General features: G+C 38.4%; 1 protein-coding gene across 4 annotated transcripts in view; it reads left to right on the top strand.

Annotated features, from left to right (window-relative positions):
• LOC124113286 (receptor-type tyrosine-protein phosphatase beta-like) overlaps nt 1-25950 on the top strand; it is a 128332-nt gene that overhangs the window by 85805 nt on the left and 16577 nt on the right. For all 4 annotated transcript variants that reach the window (XM_048383898.1, XM_048383900.1, XM_048383899.1 and 1 more), the window contains 2 exons: nt 22834-23035; nt 23741-23911. In XM_048383898.1, the coding sequence (XP_048239855.1) occupies nt 22834-23035; nt 23741-23911 (373 nt within the window). The remainder of the gene's footprint in view (nt 1-22833; nt 23036-23740; nt 23912-25950) is intronic.

Raw genomic sequence — 25950 nt, 5'->3', positions numbered from 1 at the left:
TCAAGGGTTTAATTTTTCCAAGGGCAATGAGTGCCTTGAGCTCATGCCCATTGGTGGTGATTCCGTTACTATTCCACTGTAAGAACACCATTATCGGGTTTTAGAATGGGGGGGGCAGTTGATGTTGAGTGGGATGGTGTTCTGGGGCTAATTTGGAAAATGTATGTAAAGAAATGGGATTATTTAAGCGCTCTGACAGCTGATTGGAAGTTTTGGAAGGATTTTTGGTAAACAGTGGTAAGGAGGGCCAGGGAGTGGAGTTTCTTAAGGTTGGGGTTTTTTAGAAGGATAGCTGCAGACAGGAATTCGATCAGTTTGTTTGTGTTGTGATGAAGTTTTTTGGGTGTGACTGCTGGTATGGGTGTTGTTTTGAGAAGTTGGAGTTTGTGGTTAAGTAGCTGTTTTCTTGTGGTGTTTATTTTGTAGTTGATTTGTCTATTTTTGGTTTGATTATTTGAGGGGACAGGGATGGCTGACTTTGCTGGGGGTGGGGCTTGGGCTTGGGGGAGGGAGGTTTGGGAAGGGGGGGGGAAAGAGAGTGGAGGGGTGGGATTTGTTAGGAGGGGGGTGGGGGTGGAATGGGTTGGGGTGGGATGGGAGGTGGGTGGGGGATTGAAAGGGATAGGCGTGGGTAGCAGGGCCCTGGGTGGTGGAAGGTACGTGCTTGGCCTAGGGGGGGGGAGGAAGGGGGTGGGGGTGGAGGGGGCCAGTTGGAAGGGGGAGGGTGGTGGAGGGGCCAGCAGGGGAGGGTGGGCCGGGGCGGGGGTAGAGAAGAGTTGTTTACGTTTAGTTTTGGGTTGGGCTGGTGGGGGGGGGGGAGGGGGAGGGGGTTGGGATTGGGATAGGGAACTGTCCATGGAGTCTGATGATGTGTTTAGGTCAAAGTAGTCAGGAATGATGCTGTGGATGATGGCTGCAGGTTTGGGAAGGTGGTCTTTGGTGATGTGTTTGTTTAATTTGAGTATGTGTGTTTGTTTGGTGGGGCAGGTGTTTTGTGTAGCTGTGTGGCCTTCCACCTTGCATTGGATGCAGTAAGGGGCCCATGTGCACTCTGTGGCTTCGTGGCGGTACGAGCCACACTTTTGGCACATGGGTGGCTCACGACAGGTGGATGTGGGGTGGTTAAATGAGTGACATATGTAACATTGTTGTGGATTTTTCCTAACAGGGTGGACTTTGTAAGTGAGTGTGCCAAATATGATATGTGTAGGTAAGTTTGTGGTTTTGAATGTGATGAAGACTGTTTGTGTGGTTGTCCTGCCCGGGACGGGTGTACGGTTGTTAATATTCTTGAAATTTATAATTTTAGGTTGTGTCTGGATTTTGTTTGCCATGTGGATGTATTCTTGGATGTCTTGTTGTGTATCTCTGTGGTCTATGTGTATAACTCCCTGTATTTCTGTGAACCATTTGGGCACCTGCCATGTAATGTTTAAACCATCAATGATGGGGTGTTTGCTTGCATGTATAAGTGCTTCATGTGATTGGAATGTGAGTTTGTATCCTCTGCCACATCTGTTTATATATTTGTAAGTTATGTTGGCTTTGTGTAGGCAGAGGGCGAATTTGTTTGTGGAGAATGTGTCGTTTAGGGGTGTGGATGTTGTTGAGAATGCTAGTAGGATGTGTTTTGGGGGGGTGGATGACTGCGGGGGGGTTTGTTGGGAACAGGTTTTCTTTTGGGTGGTTTGGGTCTCCAGGGGTGAGTGGGAGGGCCGCTTTGTTTGTTTTGGGGATGGTGGTTTTTTGGCAGTTGTGATGAGGGGGAAGGAAGTTTGTTGGGGGGGTTCCTGGATGACAATGATTGGTTCTAGGTGGATTTGTGATTGGGCTATGGGTGTATTATTTTCCTTGTGGGGTGGGGTGGGGGGGGTGGGGCCAGGGGGGAGAATGAGCTCGTCCAGGTCTAAGCCAAAGTCAATGGGGATTGGGTTGGAAATATTTGTGGGTGTCAGACCTGGGAAATGTTTATTGCTATGGATAGGGGTGGTAAAAAGCGATGTTGATTTGGGTGATGTGATGGTAGGGGATGACATGATGTTTTGATTTGTGTGTGTGTGTGTGGGGGGGGGGGGGGGGGGGGGTGGTAGTGATAGGATGTGATACAGTATGGGCACAAATACAAATTGATACAAAACAATAGAAACAAGTGAACTTGGGAGAAAAGAAGCATGCAATAAGAGGATGAAGGGAGAGAAAAAATGAGTACTTAGCCAGAGATTGGCGAGACGTGTGAGAAGTAGGCTGTGGTCTCGTGGCCTAACGGCCAAGGCCGCGTAGCGCAGTCTGGGCGAAGGTGATTTACCCTCTGAGTTCGAAATCCCGAGATTTGTTGATGTGAAGTTCGAAATCCCTTGGAAGATCTTTGAATCTTTGATTTATGTATCCAGAAAATGGCGACCGGTCCTACCGGAAGTAAACAAAATTGATTTTTGACGACCGAATGCCTACTCAATGTATCCTCAAAGTAATATAGTACGGTACTTAGAGTACATGTGAGATTATACTCAGGTTAGGGAGATGTTTAATCTATATAACGTGTTATTATTCTACCTAACAATGTATTTAATGACATGAATGCAAAACAAACTCAACGGTTGAAAGGTTTCATTGAAAAAACTACCCCTGGTCTTGCCTAATAAAACAACTGCAACCTGACACAGATCAAACGCAACTTGCAAACACAATCATAATCTGGTTAATCTCTATCACTCAACGAGTTCCAGCAGCTTATTCTGCCCACAGTATGACAGTATTGGGCAGCTCAGTAATTAGGAGGTAAGACCAGGCAGGTACACTGGTCACACTTGACTGGTCTGTCCGATGATTAGGTCGTCGGACAATTGGGAGTGATATTCTAATTTCATTCATAATACCACAACATTTAAGTACTCCTTGAAACTTTACAATCACTTCAATAGATTAAACGAGAACAAATGATATATTGCAGATTATTAAGTCATTTTCTCTTTTATCAGCCGCTACGTTTGTATCGTTTGCATTGTACAAAGAAATATTTCGTCTGTCCTTTTGCAGATTAAGCCTCAGAATGTGCTCATTCGAATTAGGAACGAAAATAATTGTTTCTCATGAGTATATATGATGCAGTTAAAAGTTACTTGTACACTGTAGATGTATTCACTTTAAAGTCGTATACGACCTTCGCGAGCGAGTTATATGATCCAGGTTAATTGGAACGAAGTCTAGAAAGGGTTATAAAGTTGTGTATTTGGTAAAGTGTAGGTTTGTTAAATATGATTTTTTAATTCCTTTTATTTAAAATGTAAAAAAATAATTATGCGCTGAAAAATACTTACTTAATATACTGCGCTGACATCTGTTCATCAATAAACTGACATAGGGTTCTACTGATAAAGAATCTTTAAATAGAGCTGACTTGATGGGAGATATGGCGTTAGCCACCTGAGATTGTCTTGTGGACACGGTTTAACCTTACTGTGCCCTCACCCTGGTTGTTGTCGTTGTTATAAGGGATTGGGAGCTACAGCTCATTGCATTTTTGGTTACAGTCTGTCTCACTAAAGTGGACATGTGCAGGTGAACTCTGTTCAATTAGTATATGAAATGCCCCAAAATGTGAACTCCAGACAATAATAACCTGAGAGTGAATCCACGTGCGTCTGCCTTCCCCTCGTTCACCTGAAATTCAATGACAATGTTGCTGAACAGTTGAATCTGATGGACGTATTGTGCAGAACCTGTTTGACACTATTGGTTCCAGGACCACTAACACTGGGAAGAGTGGCACTCTGAGCTGAAAAAAGTTTGGTCCTAACCACCCTAACATCTACAAGTTTTTAAGCTTTTTGACATCTTTAAGAAGGAAGTAATAGTCCTATGCTGAGACCTTTCTCAAAATTCAGGCCGGTAGCAGGCTGCCAACAAATAAGGGAAAATATCGCAACCTCGACACAAGTGTGCCGATGCTGTATCTCAACCGTGTTGGCCTGAACAATTAAACATGCTAATTAAACCCATAATCGTATAATTATTTTTAATAGAAACCGTATCTTAGTTTGTTCTTGCACTGTATCATATCGTGTATTTCATCTGTATATGTGTAATGTGTATATGTATAAATGACTACACTTTTACCGCATATTCTGCAACAGACAATAATTTATCACCTTATAATTGTCTCTCCATTTACAATGGCTGACTGCACTAATACCCTTTTAACAGTGGAGACCGATTTCAGTATACATGTAGCTAAATCTGCAAATAGGGCACTTGGTGTTATAATTTGTAAATTCAAAGCAGCTGGTGGTTTAGCTTATAACATTTTTACAACTTTGTACAATAACTTGGTCCAGCCTATCTTATCTTATGGATCGGCAATTTGGGGAACTAAGGAATTTAGCTGTATAAATGCTGTCCAAAACCGAGCGTGTAGATTCTTCTTAGCAGTCGGTAGAAAGACCTCAAATTTGGCTCTCCGTGGTGAAATGGGCTGGACATCCTCATTTACAAAACAAAAAAAATGAAGTTCTTCGGTTCTGGCGCAGTTTGCATGCTGCGGATCAATCCCGAATGCTGAGTATTATTTGCAGATGGTCAGTAAAATTCCGTAGATCCTGGAATAATACAGTTTTCAACTACTTTGTCAGTTTACATTTAACAATTTATGATCTAAGTAATATTTCTACTGAAGAGTTTAACTTGTCTAAAGTATGTCTGTTATCCTTAGACCATTCTGATTGGTTACATGGACTCTGGAACGATACGGGCCAGGTAAATGGTAATAAGTTACGTACATACAGATTATTTAAAGATTCTTTATCAGTAGAACCCTATGTCAGTTTATTGATGAACAGATGTCAGCGCAGTATATTAAGTAAGTTTCGCTGCGGCTCACTGCCATTAGAAATAGAATTGGGAAGATTCACCCACCCGAAAACACCGCTTATTGAACGTATGTGTAAATTCGGTAATTGCAATGCTGTTGAGGATGAAATACACTTTTTTGCTGAATGTTCTCTCTATACAGATTTACGCTACGATTTATGTATGAGCGAAGACAACTATGTCTTTCGTCTCTACCAACCTAGTTCCATGTATCTTAGTATCAGAATGTTCTGATAACTGGTGATAACTCATTTTTATGTATATGTATGTACTGTGATATTTCTCATTTTTACTTATATGTATGTGACGTCCTGCGTGTCTCGTAGGCCATAATGGCCGGACACTGTACACACTATTTGTGTATTTTTATTGTCACTGCTGTACAGTGTGTGACACGAAAATAAAATAATTTTCTTCTTCTTCTTCTTCTTCATGTAGGCTTTAATTCAAAAAGGAATATGCAGGAATTTATGTGTAACAATTAACTGTGTACTAATTACAGGTTTGAATGTTTTGAATGAATGAATCAGTTTTGCGTTCTGAGATACAGTGATGTAAGCTTCTTCTACAATTAACAATAAATGTATATAATAAAATACAGAACTCTCTGCCGGAATTTTTCGTGGAAATCATTCGATCAAGTATAAATGATTCCGTGACAAGACAAATCAACTGTTTATACCCGAAAAAAGAAACTGGCTTATTTTAGGAACAGTGCTATATCAGGACATTTGAAATTTCTAACCAGGCAGATACATTAGAGACAGTGACTAGACTACATTTACGTAATCCGTACCAATCAGAGGTGTAAAATAACTGAAAATCAAATCGGAGACCTACCAAGTTTACCAAGTTTTATTATTACTATATTTATTTCAATGCAAATACTTTAGTGGTACATTTTTCAGAGGAGAGGGCATACACACAAGTATATTGCTTCCGTGTGTGAATGCAGGTAATACTTGGCATCTCAGTTCTCAGTTTTATACCGGTTGTATATCTGAATTTGTATATGGAACCATGTGTAGTTTCGCAAATACATTAAGGGATTATAAGCATGACACATGATTCAACTCATTTTAAATTAATTCAACTAATTTTTGGCGTTATTAAAATATTTCGCCCATTTTTTCGTCAGTCCCTTTAAAGAATTAACTAATTGGTTACAAAGTATATTGTATCATGTGAAACACACTTTGTATTATATCATTACATTACTATTTTAAAAGGGCCTTTGGTTGGATGTTTCCTTTGCAGAAGTTTACAAATTTCACCTTTTTGACATATTGCAACGATCTTTAATGAACCTGGCCTTTTCTCTCAAAACGTTTTGACAGTTTATCATACAAATCCATGCACGTGTACACCAATTCATTGGCGTTATTTTCAACGAATTAAAGTTAAGTTTGTTTCTTTTTCACTTCCCATTTTATGTCTCGTTAATACATCACACTGGGAAATTAAGTGACACTAGATATGCAATGTACAGGTACACGTGCGCGTATTTTAATGGGAAAAAAACCGATTCGTCTTTCATTGCAGACCGTCTAGCTGAATATCTCACATTCTAACGAAATTTCGAAAAAATCATTTCATTATATGCGGTGCGATGTTTACAGGCGATTGAGTGAATATTATGACACTAAAGCAACTTGTAAATGCATTGTCACTTTTGGTATGAAAATGGTAACAGTTCAGAAAAAAACCAGCCTTCTTATGATAATTCTCATTAGTACGTTGTATCTAATTACAGTGTCGGCATTATTTACAGGTGATTCTACAATACCTGCTCTCGGTCAATTACGATCCAACACACCACGCGCGAATAAACAGTTATGCAGGTGTTGCTGTGGGCAAATACCTAGCCTGTATATGTATATTTTTTGTGGATACATGTATTACATATTTCATATGTAGATATATTAAGCACAAACACAAAAAAAAAACCCTGTCCGTAGGAGATATGTAATCGGTACACAAATATATTTGATGCGGTGTCAGTGTGGAAGGAGTTTGAATTACGTCCGCCACTGGCCACAGAGGTAATCCTCAAAGTATACTAGTAACAATCACAAAGGTCAATGCAGTACTAATTACCTAGTGACGCACGTAACAACGACTGTCACAATTTGTCTGCTACAGCTACTATGCCATCATCCCTGTCACAACTGGCATATTAACGGCTTATTCAAAATATTAATTGTAGAAACGTCGAGACTAACGTATGTCGTATACAGTCCTCATATTTGATTTAAAAAAGTAAATACGACAACTGGGAATTCAACTGGATGTTACCTTCCTTATATCAGCTAATAGCCCTGTTTGTGAAAATATGTACCAGACATAAGATTTATAGACTAATAAAATCAATTGTAAGACCGCATAGACCATAAAACCGAATTAAATATGTCTTGGTATTATCTCTTGTGTATTAGATGATGGTAATGACCTGAAATGTTTTAACGTTAGATTAGGAAGGAGAGACATTAAAGTGTTTTATAATACTTGGGAACATGAGCAATAAGATGTAGCAACATAAACATGCATGGAATGGAATAGGGAAAATGGTGAAAACAAATTGAAAAGGATTTTAATACAAAATTATTGAATTAAATAACTTGCCTGAACACAAGGGGTACCCAAACTTGTTTGACAGTTATTCGGGTGTTGTAGACTGTCGAATGGGACTCATGCGTGTACGTAGGGTACACATATCTATTGCAAGTTTTTGTACTCATACACTTTCTCTTTTTGTGTTGATATGATTTCTATTTTCTTACATGATATGATTTCATTTTTATATTTGGCTGCTCTGTTTATATATGTTGGAGTAGTTGTCTGTCCCTCATAAATTGGCATTGCTGCCTCGGTATTGCATCTCTTAACTACAGGAGATCTACAACATGTAGCGGATCTAACTGCAATTCTTGTTTTAACAAGCCCGGGTTTGACATTCCAGTAACTGGATTCAGGTCGATTGCAAGATATGCATACCTCGTCATAGTGATTGTTGTGAATTCCTCAAAGTTTTGTTTGTTTGTTAGTTGTTTAACGTCGCACTTAGCAATATTTCAGTATATGACGGCGGTCTGCAAATAATCGAGTCTGGACCAGACAATCCAGTGATTGATTGACATCATGTGCATCGATCCACGCAATTGGGATACGGTGACATGCATCAACCAGGTCAGCGAAAGTGACCACCCGATCCCGGTAGTCACCTCTTACGACAAGCGCTGTCGCCCTTTTACGGCAAGAATGGGTTGTTGAAGATCTGTTCTACCCCGGATCTTCACGGGTCCATTGACGCAGGGATTTGCGTAAAGTCATCCCGACAGCATACAATGCCTACTCAATGTATCCTCAAAGTAATATAGTACGGTACTTAGAGTACATGTGAGATTATACTCAGGTTAGGGAGATGTTTAATCTATATAACGTGTTATTATTCTACCTAACAATGTATTTAATGACATGAATGCAAAACAAACTCAACGGTTGAAAGGTTTCATTGAAAAAACTACCCCTGGTCTTGCCTAATAAAACAACTGCAACCTGACACAGATCAAACGCAACTTGCAAACACAATCATAATCTGGTTAATCTCTATCACTCAACGAGTTCCAGCAGCTTATTCTGCCCACAGTATGACAGTATTGGGCAGCTCAGTAATTAGGAGGTAAGACCAGGCAGGTACACTGGTCACACTTGACTGGTCTGTCCGATGATTAGGTCGTCGGACAATTGGGAGTGATATTCTAATTTCATTCATAATACCACAACATTTAAGTACTCCTTGAAACTTTACAATCACTTCAATAGATTAAACGAGAACAAATGATATATTGCAGATTATTAAGTCATTTTCTCTTTTATCAGCCGCTACGTTTGTATCGTTTGCATTGTACAAAGAAATATTTCGTCTGTCCTTTTGCAGATTAAGCCTCAGAATGTGCTCATTCGAATTAGGAACGAAAATAATTGTTTCTCATGAGTATATATGATGCAGTTAAAAGTTACCTGTACACTGTAGATGTATTCACTTTAAAGTCGTATACGACCTTCGCGAGCGAGTTATATGATCCAGGTTAATTGGAACGAAGTCTAGAAAGGGTTATAAAGTTGTGTATTTGGTAAAGTGTAGGTTTGTTAAATATGATTTTTTAATTCCTTTTATTTAAAATGTAAAAAAATAATTATGCGCTGAAAAATACTTACTTAATATACTGCGCTGACATCTGTTCATCAATAAACTGACATAGGGTTCTACTGATAAAGAATCTTTAAATAGAGCTGACTTGATGGGAGATATGGCGTTAGCCACCTGAGATTGTCTTGTGGACACGGTTTAACCTTACTGTGCCCTCACCCTGGTTGTTGTCGTTGTTATAAGGGATTGGGAGCTACAGCTCATTGCATTTTTGGTTACAGTCTGTCTCACTAAAGTGGACATGTGCAGGTGAACTCTGTTCAATTAGTATATGAAATGCCCCAAAATGTGAACTCCAGACAATAATAACCTGAGAGTGAATCCACGTGCGTCTGCCTTCCCCTCGTTCACCTGAAATTCAATGACAATGTTGCTGAACAGTTGAATCTGATGGACGTATTGTGCAGAACCTGTTTGACACTATTGGTTCCAGGACCACTAACACTGGGAAGAGTGGCACTCTGAGCTGAAAAAAGTTTGGTCCTAACCACCCTAACATCTACAAGTTTTTAAGCTTTTTGACATCTTTAAGAAGGAAGTAATAGTCCTATGCTGAGACCTTTCTCAAAATTCAGGCCGGTAGCAGGCTGCCAACAAATAAGGGAAAATATCGCAACCTCGACACAAGTGTGCCGATGCTGTATCTCAACCGTGTTGGCCTGAACAATTAAACATGCTAATTAAACCCATAATCGTATAATTATTTTTAATAGAAACCGTATCTTAGTTTGTTCTTGCACTGTATCATATCGTGTATTTCATCTGTATATGTGTAATGTGTATATGTATAAATGACTACACTTTTACCGCATATTCTGCAACAGACAATAATTTATCACCTTATAATTGTCTCTCCATTTACAATGGCTGACTGCACTAATACCCTTTTAACAGTGGAGACCGATTTCAGTATACATGTAGCTAAATCTGCAAATATGGCACTTGGTGTTATAATTTGTAAATTCAAAGCAGCTGGTGGTTTAGCTTATAACATTTTTACAACTTTGTACAATAACTTGGTCCAGCCTATCTTATCTTATGGATCGGCAATTTGGGGAACTAAGGAATTTAGCTGTATAAATGCTGTCCAAAACCGAGCGTGTAGATTCTTCTTAGCAGTCGGTAGAAAGACCTCAAATTTGGCTCTCCGTGGTGAAATGGGCTGGACATCCTCATTTACAAAACAAAAAAAATGAAGTTCTTCGGTTCTGGCGCAGTTTGCATGCTGCGGATCAATCCCGAATGCTGAGTATTATTTGCAGATGGTCAGTAAAATTCCGTAGATCCTGGAATAATACAGTTTTCAACTACTTTGTCAGTTTACATTTAACAATTTATGATCTAAGTAATATTTCTACTGAAGAGTTTAACTTGTCTAAAGTATGTCTGTTATCCTTAGACCATTCTGATTGGTTACATGGACTCTGGAACGATACGGGCCAGGTAGATGGTAATAAGTTACGTACATACAGATTATTTAAAGATTCTTTATCAGTAGAACCCTATGTCAGTTTATTGATGAACAGATGTCAGCGCAGTATATTAAGTAAGTTTCGCTGCGGCTCACTGCCATTAGAAATAGAATTGGGAAGATTCACCCACCCGAAAACACCGCTTATTGAACGTATGTGTAAATTCGGTAATTGCAATGCTGTTGAGGATGAAATACACTTTTTTGCTGAATGTTCTCTCTATACAGATTTACGCTACGATTTATTGAATTTAGCTTCTCAATCAACTCCAAACTTTATACAGATGTCCGCTGCCGACCAGACCGTGTTCTTTATGCGGAACAATAAGGTGGTCAGGCCCCTAGCCGCGCTTCTTCACCACATGTATGAGCGAAGACAACTATGTCTTTCGTCTCTACCAACCTAGTTCCATGTATCTTAGTATCAGAATGTTCTGATAACTGGTGATAACTCATTTTTATGTATATGTATGTACTGTGATATTTCTCATTTTTACTTATATGTATGTGACGTCCTGCGTGTCTCGTAGGCCATAATGGCCGGACACTGTACACACTATTTGTGTATTTTTATTGTCACTGCTGTACAGTGTGTGACACGAAAATAAAATAATTTTCTTCTTCTTCTTCTTCTTCATGTAGGCTTTTTGTTTAAAAAGGAATATGCAGGAATTTATGTGTAACAATTAACTGTGTACTAATTACAGGTTTGAATGTTTTGAATGAATGAATCAGTTTTGCGTTCTGAGATACAGTGATGTAAGCTTCTTCTACAATTAACAATAAATGTATATAATAAAATACAGAACTCTCTGCCGGAATTTTTCGTGGAAATCATTCGACCAAGTATAAATGATTCCGTGACAAGACAAATCAACTGTTTATACCCGAAAAAAGAAACTGGCTTATTTTAGGAACAGTGCTATATCAGGACATTTGAAATTTCTAACCAGGCAGATACATTAGAGACAGTGACTAGACTACATTTACGTAATCCGTACCAATCAGAGGTGTAAAATAACTGAAAATCAAATCGGAGACCTACCAAGTTTACCAAGTTTTATTATTACTATATTTATTTCAATGCAAATACTTTAGTGGTACATTTTTCAGAGGAGAGGGCATACACACAAGTATATTGCTTCCGTGTGTGAATGCAGGTAATACTTGGCATCTCAGTTCTCAGTTTTATACCGGTTGTATATCTGAATTTGTATATGGAACCATGTGTAGTTTCGCAAATACATTAAGGGATTATAAGCATGACACATGATTCAACTCATTTTAAATTAATTCAACTAATTTTTGGCGTTATTAAAATATTTCGCCCATTTTTTCGTCAGTCCCTTTAAAGAATTAACTAATTGGTTACAAAGTATATTGTATCATGTGAAACACACTTTGTATTATATCATTACATTACTATTTTAAAAGGGCCTTTGGTTGGATGTTTCCTTTGCAGAAGTTTACAAATTTCACCTTTTTGACATATTGCAACGATCTTTAATGAACCTGGCCTTTTCTCTCAAAACGTTTTGACAGTTTATCATACAAATCCATGCACGTGTACACCAATTCATTGGCGTTATTTTCAACGAATTAAAGTTAAGTTTGTTTCTTTTTCACTTCCCATTTTATGTCTCGTTAATACATCACACTGGGAAATTAAGTGACACTAGATATGCAATGTACAGGTACACGTGCGCGTATTTTAATGGGAAAAAAACCGATTCGTCTTTCATTGCAGACCGTCTAGCTGAATATCTCACATTCTAACGAAATTTCGAAAAAATCATTTCATTATATGCGGTGCGATGTTTACAGGCGATTGAGTGAATATTATGACACTAAAGCAACTTGTAAATGCATTGTCACTTTTGGTATGAAAATGGTAACAGTTCAGAAAAAAAACAGCCTTCTTATGATAATTCTCATTAGTACGTTGTATCTAATTACAGTGTCGGCATTATTTACAGGTGATTCTACAATACCTGCTCTCGGTCAATTACGATCCAACACACCACGCGCGAATAAACAGTTATGCAGGTGTTGCTGTGGGCAAATACCTAGCCTGTATATGTATATTTTTTGTGGATACATGTATTACATATTTCATATGTAGATATATTAAGCACAAACACAAAAAAAAAACCCTGTCCGTAGGAGATATGTAATCGGTACACAAATATATTTGATGCGGTGTCAGTGTGGAAGGAGTTTGAATTACGTCCGCCACTGGCCACAGAGGTAATCCTCAAAGTATACTAGTAACAATCACAAAGGTCAATGCAGTACTAATTACCTAGTGACGCACGTAACAACGACTGTCACAATTTGTCTGCTACAGCTACTATGCCATCATCCCTGTCACAACTGGCATATTAACGGCTTATTCAAAATATTAATTGTAGAAACGTCGAGACTAACGTATGTCGTATACAGTCCTCATATTTGATTTAAAAAAGTAAATACGTCAACTGGGAATTCAACTGGATGTTACCTTCCTTATATCAGCTAATAGCCCTGTTTGTGAAAATATGTACCAGACATAAGATTTATAGACTAATAAAATCAATTGTAAGACCGCATAGACCATAAAACCGAATTAAATATGTCTTGGTATTATCTCTTGTGTATTAGATGATGGTAATGACCTGAAATGTTTTAACGTTAGATTAGGAAGGAGAGACATTAAAGTGTTTTATAATACTTGGGAACATGAGCAATAAGATGTAGCAACATAAACATGCATGGAATGGAATAGGGGAAATGGTGAAAACAAATTGAAAAGGATTTTAATACAAAATTATTGAATTAAATAACTTGCCTGAACACAAGGGGTACCCAAACTTGTTTGACAGTTATTCGGGTGTTGTAGACTGTCGAATGGGACTCATGCGTGTACGTAGGGTACACATATCTATTGCAAGTTTTTGTACTCATACACTTTCTCTTTTTGTGTTGATATGATTTCTATTTTCTTACATGATATGATTTCATTTTTATATTTGGCTGCTCTGTTTATATATGTTGGAGTAGTTGTCTGTCCCTCATAAATTGGCATTGCTGCCTCGGTATTGCATCTCTTAACTACAGGAGATCTACAACATGTAGCGGATCTAACTGCAATTCTTGTTTTAACAAGCCCGGGTTTGACATTCCAGTAACTGGATTCAGGTCGATTGCAAGATATGCATACCTCGTCATAGTGATTGTTGTGAATTCCTCAAAGTTTTGTTTGTTTGTTAGTTGTTTAACGTCGCACTTAGCAATATTTCAGTATATGACGGCGGTCTGCAAATAATCGAGTCTGGACCAGACAATCCAGTGATTGATTGACATCATGTGCATCGATCCACGCAATTGGGATACGGTGACATGCATCAACCAGGTCAGCGAAAGTGACCACCCGATCCCGGTAGTCACCTCTTACGACAAACGCTGTCGCCCTTTTACGGCAAGAATGGGTTGTTGAAGATCTGTTCTACCCCGGATCTTCACGGGTCCATTGACGCAGGGATTTGCGTAAAGTCATCCCGACAGCATACAATGCCTACTCAATGTATCCTCAAAGTAATATAGTACGGTACTTAGAGTACATGTGAGATTATACTCAGGTTAGGGAGATGTTTAATCTATATAACGTGTTATTATTCTACCTAACAATGTATTTAATGACATGAATGCAAAACAAACTCAACGGTTGAAAGGTTTCATTGAAAAAACTACCCCTGGTCTTGCCTAATAAAACAACTGCAACCTGACACAGATCAAACGCAACTTGCAAACACAATCATAATCTGGTTAATCTCTATCACTCAACGAGTTCCAGCAGCTTATTCTGCCCACAGTATGACAGTATTGGGCAGCTCAGTAATTAGGAGGTAAGACCAGGCAGGTACACTGGTCACACTTGACTGGTCTGTCCGATGATTAGGTCGTCGGACAATTGGGAGTGATATTCTAATTTCATTCATAATACCACAACATTTAAGTACTCCTTGAAACTTTACAATCACTTCAATAGATTAAACGAGAACAAATGATATATTGCAGATTATTAAGTCATTTTCTCTTTTATCAGCCGCTACGTTTGTATCGTTTGCATTGTACAAAGAAATATTTCGTCTGTCCTTTTGCAGATTAAGCCTCAGAATGTGCTCATTCGAATTAGGAACGAAAATAATTGTTTCTCATGTGTATATATGATGCAGTTAAAAGTTACTTGTACACTGTAGATGTATTCACTTTAAAGTCGTATACGACCTTCGCGAGCGAGTTATATGATCCAGGTTAATTGGAACGAAGTCTAGAAAGGGTTATAAAGTTGTGTATTTGGTAAAGTGTAGGTTTGTTAAATATGATTTTTTAATTCCTTTTATTTAAAATGTAAAAAAATAATTATGCGCTGAAAAATAGAGCTGACTTGATGGGAGATATGGCGTTAGCCACCTGAGATTGTCTTGTGGACACGGTTTAACCTTACTGTGCCCTCACCCTGGTTGTTGTCGTTGTTATAAGGGATTGGGAGCTACAGCTCATTGCATTTTTGGTTACAGTCTGTCTCACTAAAGTGGACATGTGCAGGTGAACTCTGTTCAATTAGTATATGAAATGCCCCAAAATGTGAACTCCAGACAATAATAACCTGAGAGTGAATCCACGTGCGTCTGCCTTCCCCTCGTTCACCTGAAATTCAATGACAATGTTGCTGAACAGTTGAATCTGATGGACGTATTGTGCAGAACCTGTTTGACACTATTGGTTCCAGGACCACTAACACTGGGAAGAGTGGCACTCTGAGCTGAAAAAAGTTTGGTCCTAACCACCCTAACATCTACAAGTTTTTAAGCTTTTTGACATCTTTAAGAAGGAAGTAATAGTCCTATGCTGAGACCTTTCTCAAAATTCAGGCCGGTAGCAGGCTGCCAACAAATAAGGGAAAATATCGCAACCTCGACACAAGTGTGCCGATGCTGTATCTCAACCGTGTTGGCCTGAACAATTAAACATGCTAATTAAACCCATAATCGTATAATTATTTTTAATAGAAACCGTATCTTAGTTTGTTCTTGCACTGTATCATATCGTGTATTTCATCTGTATATGTGTAATGTGTATATGTATAAATGACTACACTTTTACCGCATATTCTGCAACAGACAATAATTTATCACCTTATAATTGTCTCTCCATTTACAATGGCTGACTGCACTAATACCCTTTTAACAGTGGAGACCGATTTCAGTATACATGTAGCTAAATCTGCAAATAGGGCACTTGGTGTTATAATTTGTAAATTCAAAGCAGCTGGTGGTTTAGCTTATAACATTTTTACAACTTTGTACAATAACTTGGTCCAGCCTATCTTATCTTATGGATCGGCAATTTGGGGAACTAAGGAATTTAGCTGTATAAATGCTGTCCAAAACCGAGCGTGTAGATTCTTCTTAGCAGTCGGTAGAAAGACTCCAAATTTGGCTCTCCGTGGTGAAATGGGCTGGACATCCTCATTTACAAAACAAAAAAAATGAAGTTCTTCGGTTCTGGCGCAGTTTGCATGCTGCGGATCAATCCCGAATGCTGAGTATTATTTGCAGATGGTCAGTAAAATTCCGTAGATCCTGGAATAATACAGTTTTCAACTACTTTGTCAGTTTACATTTAACAATTTATGATCTAAGTAATATTTCTACTGAAGAGTTTAACTTGTCTAAAGTATGTCTGTTATCCTTAGACCATTCTGATTGGTTACATGGACTCTGGAACGATACGGGCCAGGTAGATGGTAATAAGTTACGTACATACAGATTATTTAAAGATTCTTTATCAGTAGAACCCTATGTCAGTTTATTGATGAACAGATGTCAGCGCAGTATATTAAGTAAGTTTCGCTGCGGCTCACTGCCATTAGAAATAGAATTGGGAAGATTCACCCACCCGAAAACACCGCTTATTGAACGTATGTGTAAATTCGGTAATTGCAATGCTGTTGAGGATGAAATACACTTTTTTGCTGAATGTTCTCTCTATACAGATTTACGCTACGATTTATTGAATTTAGCTTCTCAATCAACTCCAAACTTTATACAGATGTCCGCTGCCGACCAGACCGTGTTCTTTATGCGGAACAATAAGGTGGTCAGACCCCTAGCCGCGCTTCTTCACCACATGTATGAGCGAAGACAACTATGTCTTTCGTCTCTACCAACCTAGTTCCATGTATCTTAGTATCAGAATGTTCTGATAACTGGTGATAACTCATTTTTATGTATATGTATGTACTGTGATATTTCTCATTTTTACTTATATGTATGTGACGTCCTGCGTGTCTCGTAGGCCATAATGGCCGGACACTGTACACACTATTTGTGTATTTTTATTGTCACTGCTGTACAGTGTGTGACACGAAAATAAAATAATTTTCTTCTTCTTCTTCTTCTTCATGTAGGCTTTTTGTTTAAAAAGGAATATGCAGGAATTTATGTGTAACAATTAACTGTGTACTAATTACAGGTTTGAATGTTTTGAATGAATGAATCAGTTTTGCGTTCTGAGATACAGTGATGTAAGCTTCTTCTACAATTAACAATAAATGTATATAATAAAATACAGAACTCTCTGCCGGAATTTTTCGTGGAAATCATTCGATCAAGTATAAATGATTCCGTGACAAGACAAATCAACTGTTTATACCCGAAAAAAGAAACTGGCTTATTTTAGGAACAGTGCTATATCAGGACATTTGAAATTTCTAACCAGGCAGATACATTAGAGACAGTGACTAGACTACATTTACGTAATCCGTACCAATCAGAGGTGTAAAATAACTGAAAATCAAATCGGAGACCTACCAAGTTTACCAAGTTTTATTATTACTATATTTATTTCAATGCAAATACTTTAGTGGTACATTTTTCAGAGGAGAGGGCATACACACAAGTATATTGCTTCCGTGTGTGAATGCAGGTAATACTTGGCATCTCAGTTCTCAGTTTTATACCGGTTGTATATCTGAATTTGTATATGGAACCATGTGTAGAGCATGACAATTACTTGCTAGTCGTCAGTCTACAACGCACATAACACAGTCAAACAATTTTGGGCACCGCTTTTGCAAGTTATTTATTACAATAATGTTTTATTAAAATCTATTTCAATTTGTTTTCACCATTTTCCCTATTACATTCCATGCATGTTTATGTTGCTACATCTTATTGCTCATGTTCCCAAGTATTATAAAAAAACTCTTTAATGTCTCTCCTTCCTAATCTAACGTTAAAACATTTCAGGTCATTACCATCATCTAATACACAAGAGATAATACCAAGACATATTTAATTCGGTTTTATGGTCTATGCGGTCTTACAATTGATTTTATTAGTCTAAAAATCTTATGTCTGGTACATATTTTCACAAACAGGGCTGTTAGCTGATATAAGGAAGGTAACATCAACTTGAATTCCCAGTTGACGTATTTACTTTTTTTAATCAAATATGAGGACTGTATACGACATACGTTAGTCTCTCAACGACGTTTCTACAATTAATATTTTGAATAAGCCGTTGATATGCCAGTTGTGACAGGGATGATGGTATGGTAGCTGTAGCAGACAGATTGACAGTCGTTGTTACGTGCGTCACTAGGTAATTAGTACTGCATTGACCTTGTTGATTGTTACGAGTATACTTTGAGGATTACCTCTGTGGCCAAGGGCGGACGTAATTCAAACTCCTTCCACACTGACACCGCATCAAATATATTTGTGTACCGATTACATAACTCCTACGGACAGGGTGAGTTGGTAGTTCACCGGACGACACTTTGTATATTTGGCGGCTCCTTTGATATCTCCTCCAAACATACTTTTATTGAATGACCCATTAAACGATGATACACATCTCGTTGAATATATCAAGGCACTTATTCATCTTTCATAAACTTTTTTATTTGTCTTTGTGCTTAATATATCCACATATCAACGAAAATATGTAATACATGTATCCACAAAAAAATACATATACAGGCTAGGTATTTGCCCACAGCAACACCTGCATAACTGTTTATTCGCGCGTGGTGTGTTGGATCGTAATTGACCGCGAGCAGGTATTGTAGAATCACCTGTAAATAATGCCGACACTGTAATTAGATACAACGTACTAATGAGAATTATCATAAGAAGGCTGGGTTTTTTTCTGAACTGTTACCATTTTCATACCAAAAGTGACAATGCATTTACAAGTTGCTTTAGTGTCATAATATTCACTCAATCGCCTGTAAACATCGCACCGCATATAATGAAATAATTATTTCGAAATTTCGTTAGAATGTGAGATATTCAGCTAGACGGTCTGCAATGAAAGACGAATCGGGTTTTTTCCCATTAAAATACGCGCACGTGTACCTGTTTATTGCATATCTAGTGTCACTTAATTTCCCAGTGTGATGTATTAACGAGACATAAAATGGGAAGTGAAAAAGAAACAAACTAAACTTTAATTTCTTTGAAAATAACGCCAATGAATTGGTGTACACGTGCATGAATTTGTATGATAAACTGTCAAAACGTTTTGAGAGATAAGGCCGGGTTCATTAAAGATCGTTGCAATATGTCAAAAAGGTGAAATTTGTAAAACTTCTACAAAGAAAACATCCAACCAAAGGCCCTTTTAAAATAGTAATGTAATGATATAATACAAAGTGTGTTTCACATGATACAATATACTTTGTAAACAATTAGTTAATTCTTTAAAGGGACTGACGAAAACATGGGCGAAATATTTTAATAACGCCAAAAATTAGTTGAATTAAGTCAAAATAAGTTGAATCATGTGTCATGCTTATAATCCCTTAATGTATTTGCGAAACTAAAACTGTTGAGCAAAGGAAAATATGCTCGCCCATGGGCCAAACCTTTTTCTCGCCCATGGGCGAAATATTTCAATATCGTATACAATCGTTGAATTAAATCGTTGAATGAGTTAAATTCTGTGTCATGATACGTGAAGGAATACAAGTTAAGTATTTGCGAAACAAAAACATGAGTTTTGTGTAAAGGAAAATATTCTCGCCCATGGGCCAAGCCTTTTTCTCGCCCATTGGCGAAATATTTCAATATCGCTATAAAATCGTTGAATTAAGTTAAAATGAGTTAAATTTTGTGTCATGATACGTGAAGGAATGCATTAAAATATATTTGCGAAACAAACACATAAGTTTTGTGTAATGGAAAAATCTCTCGCCCATTGGCCAAACCTTTTTCTCGCCCATGGGCGAACTATTTCAATATCGCTATAAAATCGTTGAATTAAGTTAAAATGAGTTAAATTTTGTGTATGGTACTTGATGGAATACAAGTTAAGTATTTGCGAAACAAAAGCATGAGTTTTGAGTAAAGAAAAAATAATGGTCTAAATATTGAGTTTTTAAACTGTATTTCTTTCATTTTTTCTTCCTTAGTATGTTCCCATGAAAACAGCAATGCTTATTTTTGTAAATACCTTTGACCGAGACTGGGAAAAGACCGTAGAGTTTCTGGACTTAGAGTATCCAGAATTAAAATGGGACGTGTTCGCTTGAAATTGAGCGCGGATTGCCAATAGTTCAATTTCTATGTTCCTTTTTTCTGCGTAGGTCTTTAGGGTCACATGAAATAAACGTGATCTGGTATTATTCTTTGACTATGAACCATCCACATTATTCATGTGTCCGCATATCTGCTAGCCAAAACACTCTCTTGCGTTGCACTGGTCACCCATTCCATGATTGAATGAAGGGATTAAATCTTCTATCCGCTTCTGTTTGTTTGAATTTTGGAGATCTCGTCAGGAATTCATGTCGCCGGTTCGCCTTTACTCCTCTTTATTAGACCCGGGAAGATTCCGGGGTAGAATAGGTCTTCAGCAACCCATGCTTGCCGTAAAAGGTGACTATGCTTGTCGTAAAAGGCGACTAACGGGATCGGGTGGTCAGGCTCGCTGACTTGGTTGATGCATATCATCGATCCCAATTGCTTGGATCGATGCTGATGATATTAATCACTGGACTATCTGGTCCAGACTCGATTATTTACAGACCGCCGTCATATAGCTGGAATATTGCTGAATGCGGCGTAAAACTACAAACCAAACCAAACCAAACCTATATTCCAAGTGCGGCCTGGTTAAACACTTATATCATAGTCGCGAATGGCATAGTAGAGTGGCATCTTGGGTTCGATCTCGTAAAGGACCCGTAATTGCTCAGGTATCATAGAAAGTGTTCATTGTCGTTGTAAAAATCGACAATGTGACGTTATGGCAACGCCACGTCACAGTATGTGTGAACAGTTACGTTGTGACATTATAATATGGTGAGCTTATATAACTATAATAGTCTTGTCAGTCAAGCCAAATATAGACACATCCCACCACTAATTGCAACAGAAACGATGTCAACTTATTTAACCACAGAAGGTATTCCTTAAACTAAGATAGCTACGCGATAAATAGCAAAGAACAATGAAGATCAAAGCGATGAAACATTGTTCTAACATGACGTCATTTCTAGTGATTCAAATATGCGCTCGCAACTTGATGACGTCATATATTGGACGACGTTGTATTTGAGAGGGACGTGCCTGTAAGTTGTTCTCCATGTATGTAGCTGGGCTACGCAGATAAACGCAGTGGCCGAACGATCGCATCCAAAAGTGGAAGAGATTTGACTATCGGTATTCGGAGCAAAGGTACAGATAATTGACGCAAGGTTTGTAGAAATATGCGAAATATATGGAAATACCAAACTTAACCCACCTGTTTCTTAAATGGAATTGTCCGACAATGCCGAGGTCCCAATGTATTCAGGGAGTCATCATTATTTAAATGATAACGGGTATATGTGTTTATATATGCTCATTAAATGAAATTGTTTTCTAAAGCTTTTCGGAAATATATACTTTAGCAATGAAAAATAAAAACAAACATATAGTCTCAGAAGAGTAACTGCAACAATTGAAAGTTAGCTATATTTTTTATATAGTTTATATTTAATTCCAAAAGAAACGCATATCCTAAAGTATGGACGTTGCAACCTGACATTCGCCTTTGACAACCGACGCACTGTTTGCCGACACAGGTCAGTGGTGGGTTCTTAATTATTGGCTGTGTGGCAGTAGACCCGTGAATATTCCGGGGTAGAATAGGTCTTCAGCAGCCCATGCTTGTCGTAAAAGGCGACTATGCTTGTCGTAAAAGGCGACTAACGGGATCGGGTGGTCAGGCTCGCTGACTTGGTTGATGAATGTCATCGATCCCAATTGCGAGGATCGATGCTCATGATATCAATCACTGGATTGTCTGGTCCAGACTCGATTATTTACAGACCGCCTTCATATAGATGGAATATTGCTGAATGCGGCGTAAAACAATAAACCAACCAACAGTTGACACTGGAAGGTGGCGTTGGCGCAAGTGAAAACGGATCAAAACCACGTCTTTTCATTAAAACGTTACACGTTGATGTTCTCGGGCGACTTTGCGCAATGTTTGCCTGTGCATTACGTGCAATAAGATGGTAAAACGTAGGGTGGTGAACCTGCAGATTGTTGCAATTACTTTGGCCTTTTTTCCAGTTTCAATCTTGATTAAAACTGGATCATTTGTGCCTAATCTGGACTCGGGCCATTCCGTTTCTTCAACAAACTATCGCACGGTTGCTGCTACGTTTCACGTTCATAGACACATTCTGGCCATTTTGTCTCATGAATATGAACAGTCTCAGTTTTCAAATCCAAAACGATGCACGGAACGTGTCTAGACATGTTATTCTAGCGCTATATTTGTCTTTTTGTGCAAATGGATCACTTTTATTGGAAATCAGTGAGATCGGAAATTACAACATGAGAAGTGCGCTTCTTTTCGAACTAAGTATATAAAATTCAAAGAAAAGTGTTTGTGATGTTGTGTTCAGAAAGTAAATATCAATATTAGATTAGTAGATATACAGATCAAATTCAAATATACTGTAACTCAATACAATGTCCAATATAGTTTCAAGTAATTAATGCATGTAATTTGGCTCATTACAAAAAATAATACAAAGTTGATTCCAGTTATTGAAGTAAAAAAACAGTTTGTTCTCCATTAATCCTGCCCTTACCATGACTCTTTTAAGGTTTTACTTTTTTTGACACGGGTGCAGCCTCGAGTGGTATATTGTCCCTGCGGTGTTTCTGAGTGTGTGTGTGTGTGTGTGTGTGTGTGTGTGTTCGTTCGTGTTCTTATTGTTCCTATTTCCTTTTTATAGACCATGCCACAGATGCAGACGGAATGTACAACAGACGTGACAGTGGTGATATCCCAGGCCGACATTGAAAATGTCGACCACGTCATACAGCACAACATAACAGGCCTGAACCCTGATACATCCTACAGCATAGACGTAGTAGCTGTCAATCAAGAGGGGCAAGGCACACCGGACCAAGTTAATTTACTCCTACCCGAGGAAGGTGAGGCAAATAGTATAAATTTACAAAGTATTAGCTATTAATATAAGCTTTAAAGTCAAAAGGTCCTGGCGTTACCTTACTTTTGTTCTCCACTTTTTCGTTATACTTATCAACTTTACTGTGATGAAGAATAAACGTTATTAAACTGGAAAACAGTACTTTAACCGCCAAACGTGAGATCGACCTGAAGGATGCCCCGAAATAATACGTTGTTCAGCTCCAACGGCACACTTACGAATCTACCAGACACATTGACAGGCAATACGTGAAGGTCATAAAGAAATGCTTCAGTTCTCCTCGATCATTTTATCTTCCTAAAGCCACATCACATCGGCCATTTCTACTTCCCCACATCTTCTTTGACAACTACATACCCCTTATACATAGGGACAACTAATAAGCACCCCGAAATATAGTTTACTCTAGAAATTCGACCCAAGTACACTGATTAGTTATGAACAATTACTATTTAATCTAAATATGCTAGGGTTATGCATTTTTGACTGCTCGTAATACAGTTTAGTTAATGCCCTCTGCGTTATTCACGGCGTGTTACATCTTTGTATTTCTATTCTGTCCTTGGCCTATTTTTTTGTCTGAGGAATATGGAAGGGACCACGGTTTCATGCAAATGTGCAATATCATTTTATCCGCGCAAATACAACTACATCAATATATGTACATAAATAAAGGGCTTCGTTTCAGCCGCTGGTGAACCTACAAACTTCAAGGTACAGAGCAGGTCATCAAGTGAGATAACTCTGACATGGGATCCTCCACAGCCCCGACCTGGTGTGACTCAATACAACCTAACTGTGTATGAAAAACAGGAAGAGGGCGACGGTTATGAACCGTCACAGAACATATCGATTAACGGTCTGTTTGTTTCTATTGCACACTTACATTGTATGTGAATTCATTTTATGGAATTGTCCTCAACCTTGCTTTGTTATAACATATGTCATAATATTATGGATGCTGTTATCTATTCGATAAACATAAATAAGCTACATACATCGGTATAAATGCTTTATTAAATATTGCATTGCGTAAGTATACACATGTAGATATGGCTTTTCCAAACGCATTGGACCTCCTTAAACAAATCTGGCTGCATATCTCTTGGCACTACATGATAAACGGGAGATTTCCCGTAACCGTTGTCATCATACATGGTTTCTTAGGTTCCTCCAGTGAGTGAAAATCATAGTAGCTGTACGTGAATAGTAGTACTTTTGTAAAACGAAAGGTTGTGGTAGTTGTAACAGAAAAGGGAAGAGATATACATGTACGAGTGTGAAGGAGTTCTTTAAGGACTTACATGTCCCCCGACGTGATATTGCCGTCATATTGCTAAAAGCGGCGTAAATCCAAACTCAATCACTCACTACATGTCAAGTATACAGGAAAAATATACATAACTGTGAAAAATGTTATCCTAAGCAAATCAGCCTGGGAAAGTTACAAATTGGTCATTCAATTTTCAGCACAAGAATTTATCATGGGTTCCACTTTCTATCCAAATGAGGCAATGCGTTCATTGCTGTACAGCTTTCAACTTTGGAAATATCATGATCAACAAACATTGTCTTTAATGTCCCAAATGACTGAGTATTTATCTTTATTGCTAAAGATGCATGTGAGCTTATCTCAATCGCCTAGATTGATGCTAATGATGTCAATCACTGGATTATCTAGTCCAGACTCGATAATTTACAGACCGCCGTCATGTTATGGAATGTTAGCTGGAATATCGCTGACTGCTGCGTTCAACAAAAAGCAAACAACAAATGATGATGCTAGATACATCTATGCAATTTAAGAAATGATGTTTTTAAGCATGTGGGTGAATGGCAAAACAAATTTCAGTATTTCAGTTTCAGTGTCACGCATATCATCTGATTCATATCTGTTTGAGGCATGAGTGAGTGGTATGATATAGCGCCGCCTTGAACAGTACTCCAGTTACATCACGGCCTGTCAGCTCAACGTGAGAGGAAAGCCCGATGTTCACCTGTTTCTTTGGAGCATGATACTCCAACACGTCTTTTGTAATGTGAACTGCACCCAACGTTTGTCGAGTTTTCAGATGGGCCATTACAACATTTTGTAAAACTTTAATAACGCTTACGCAATGCCTCGGCTTGCTGAAAATCAACGTCTACGCGCCGTGGATACACTGCAATCAGGAATGCACAAACGAAGTTGTCAGGGATATTAATGTTCATCGAAACACAATATCATCTCTATTATTGTGACGTCACGACAACAAGGCAATCATATTCGGTTGGTGCATCAACGGAATCGATACCACACTTCCACATTAACAGCTGGAATAATTACTGGTTTGAGACCAATTTTTATGAGTGGCATAACCGTACACAACCGGTTGAGGGAACACAATGTCAGGCCCCGCTGTCCAGCGATGCGCCCAATTTTGCTTGGACGTCACCGTTAGGTACGCCAAGCTTAGTGTAGACATCATCTGAGCTTCAGAAGAAAAGACTGGGACAGTATACTGTTCACAGATGAGTCCATGTTTCATCTGGACAACTCTGGTGGTCGTGAAAGGTGTACATGCGTCGAGGAGAACGCTTAAGCTACACTTGCGTTACTCAACGTTGTCAGTTTTGGGGTGGACGAATAATGGTATGGAGTGGCATCACAACTAAGTGGCAGCACAACTCTTCATTGTTAAGAGACCCGTGAAGATCCGGGGTAGAATAGGTCTTCAGCAACTCATGTTTGCCGTTAAAGGAGGTTACGCTTGTCGTAAGAGGCGACTAATGGGATCGGGTGGTCAGACTCGCTGACTTGGTTGATGCATGTCATCGATCCCAGTGTGCGTAGATCGATGCTTATGATGCAAATCACTGGATTGTGTATTCCAGACTTGATTAATTACAGACCGCCGT

This window comes from Haliotis rufescens, unplaced genomic scaffold (assembly GCF_023055435.1).
Source record: "Haliotis rufescens isolate VD_foot unplaced genomic scaffold, xgHalRufe1.0.p SCAF_5, whole genome shotgun sequence".
NCBI classification, from domain to species: Eukaryota; Metazoa; Mollusca; class Gastropoda; order Lepetellida; family Haliotidae; genus Haliotis; species Haliotis rufescens.
Note: the sequence above shows the minus strand (reverse complement) of the source record. Positions and strands in the feature narration are given on the sequence as shown.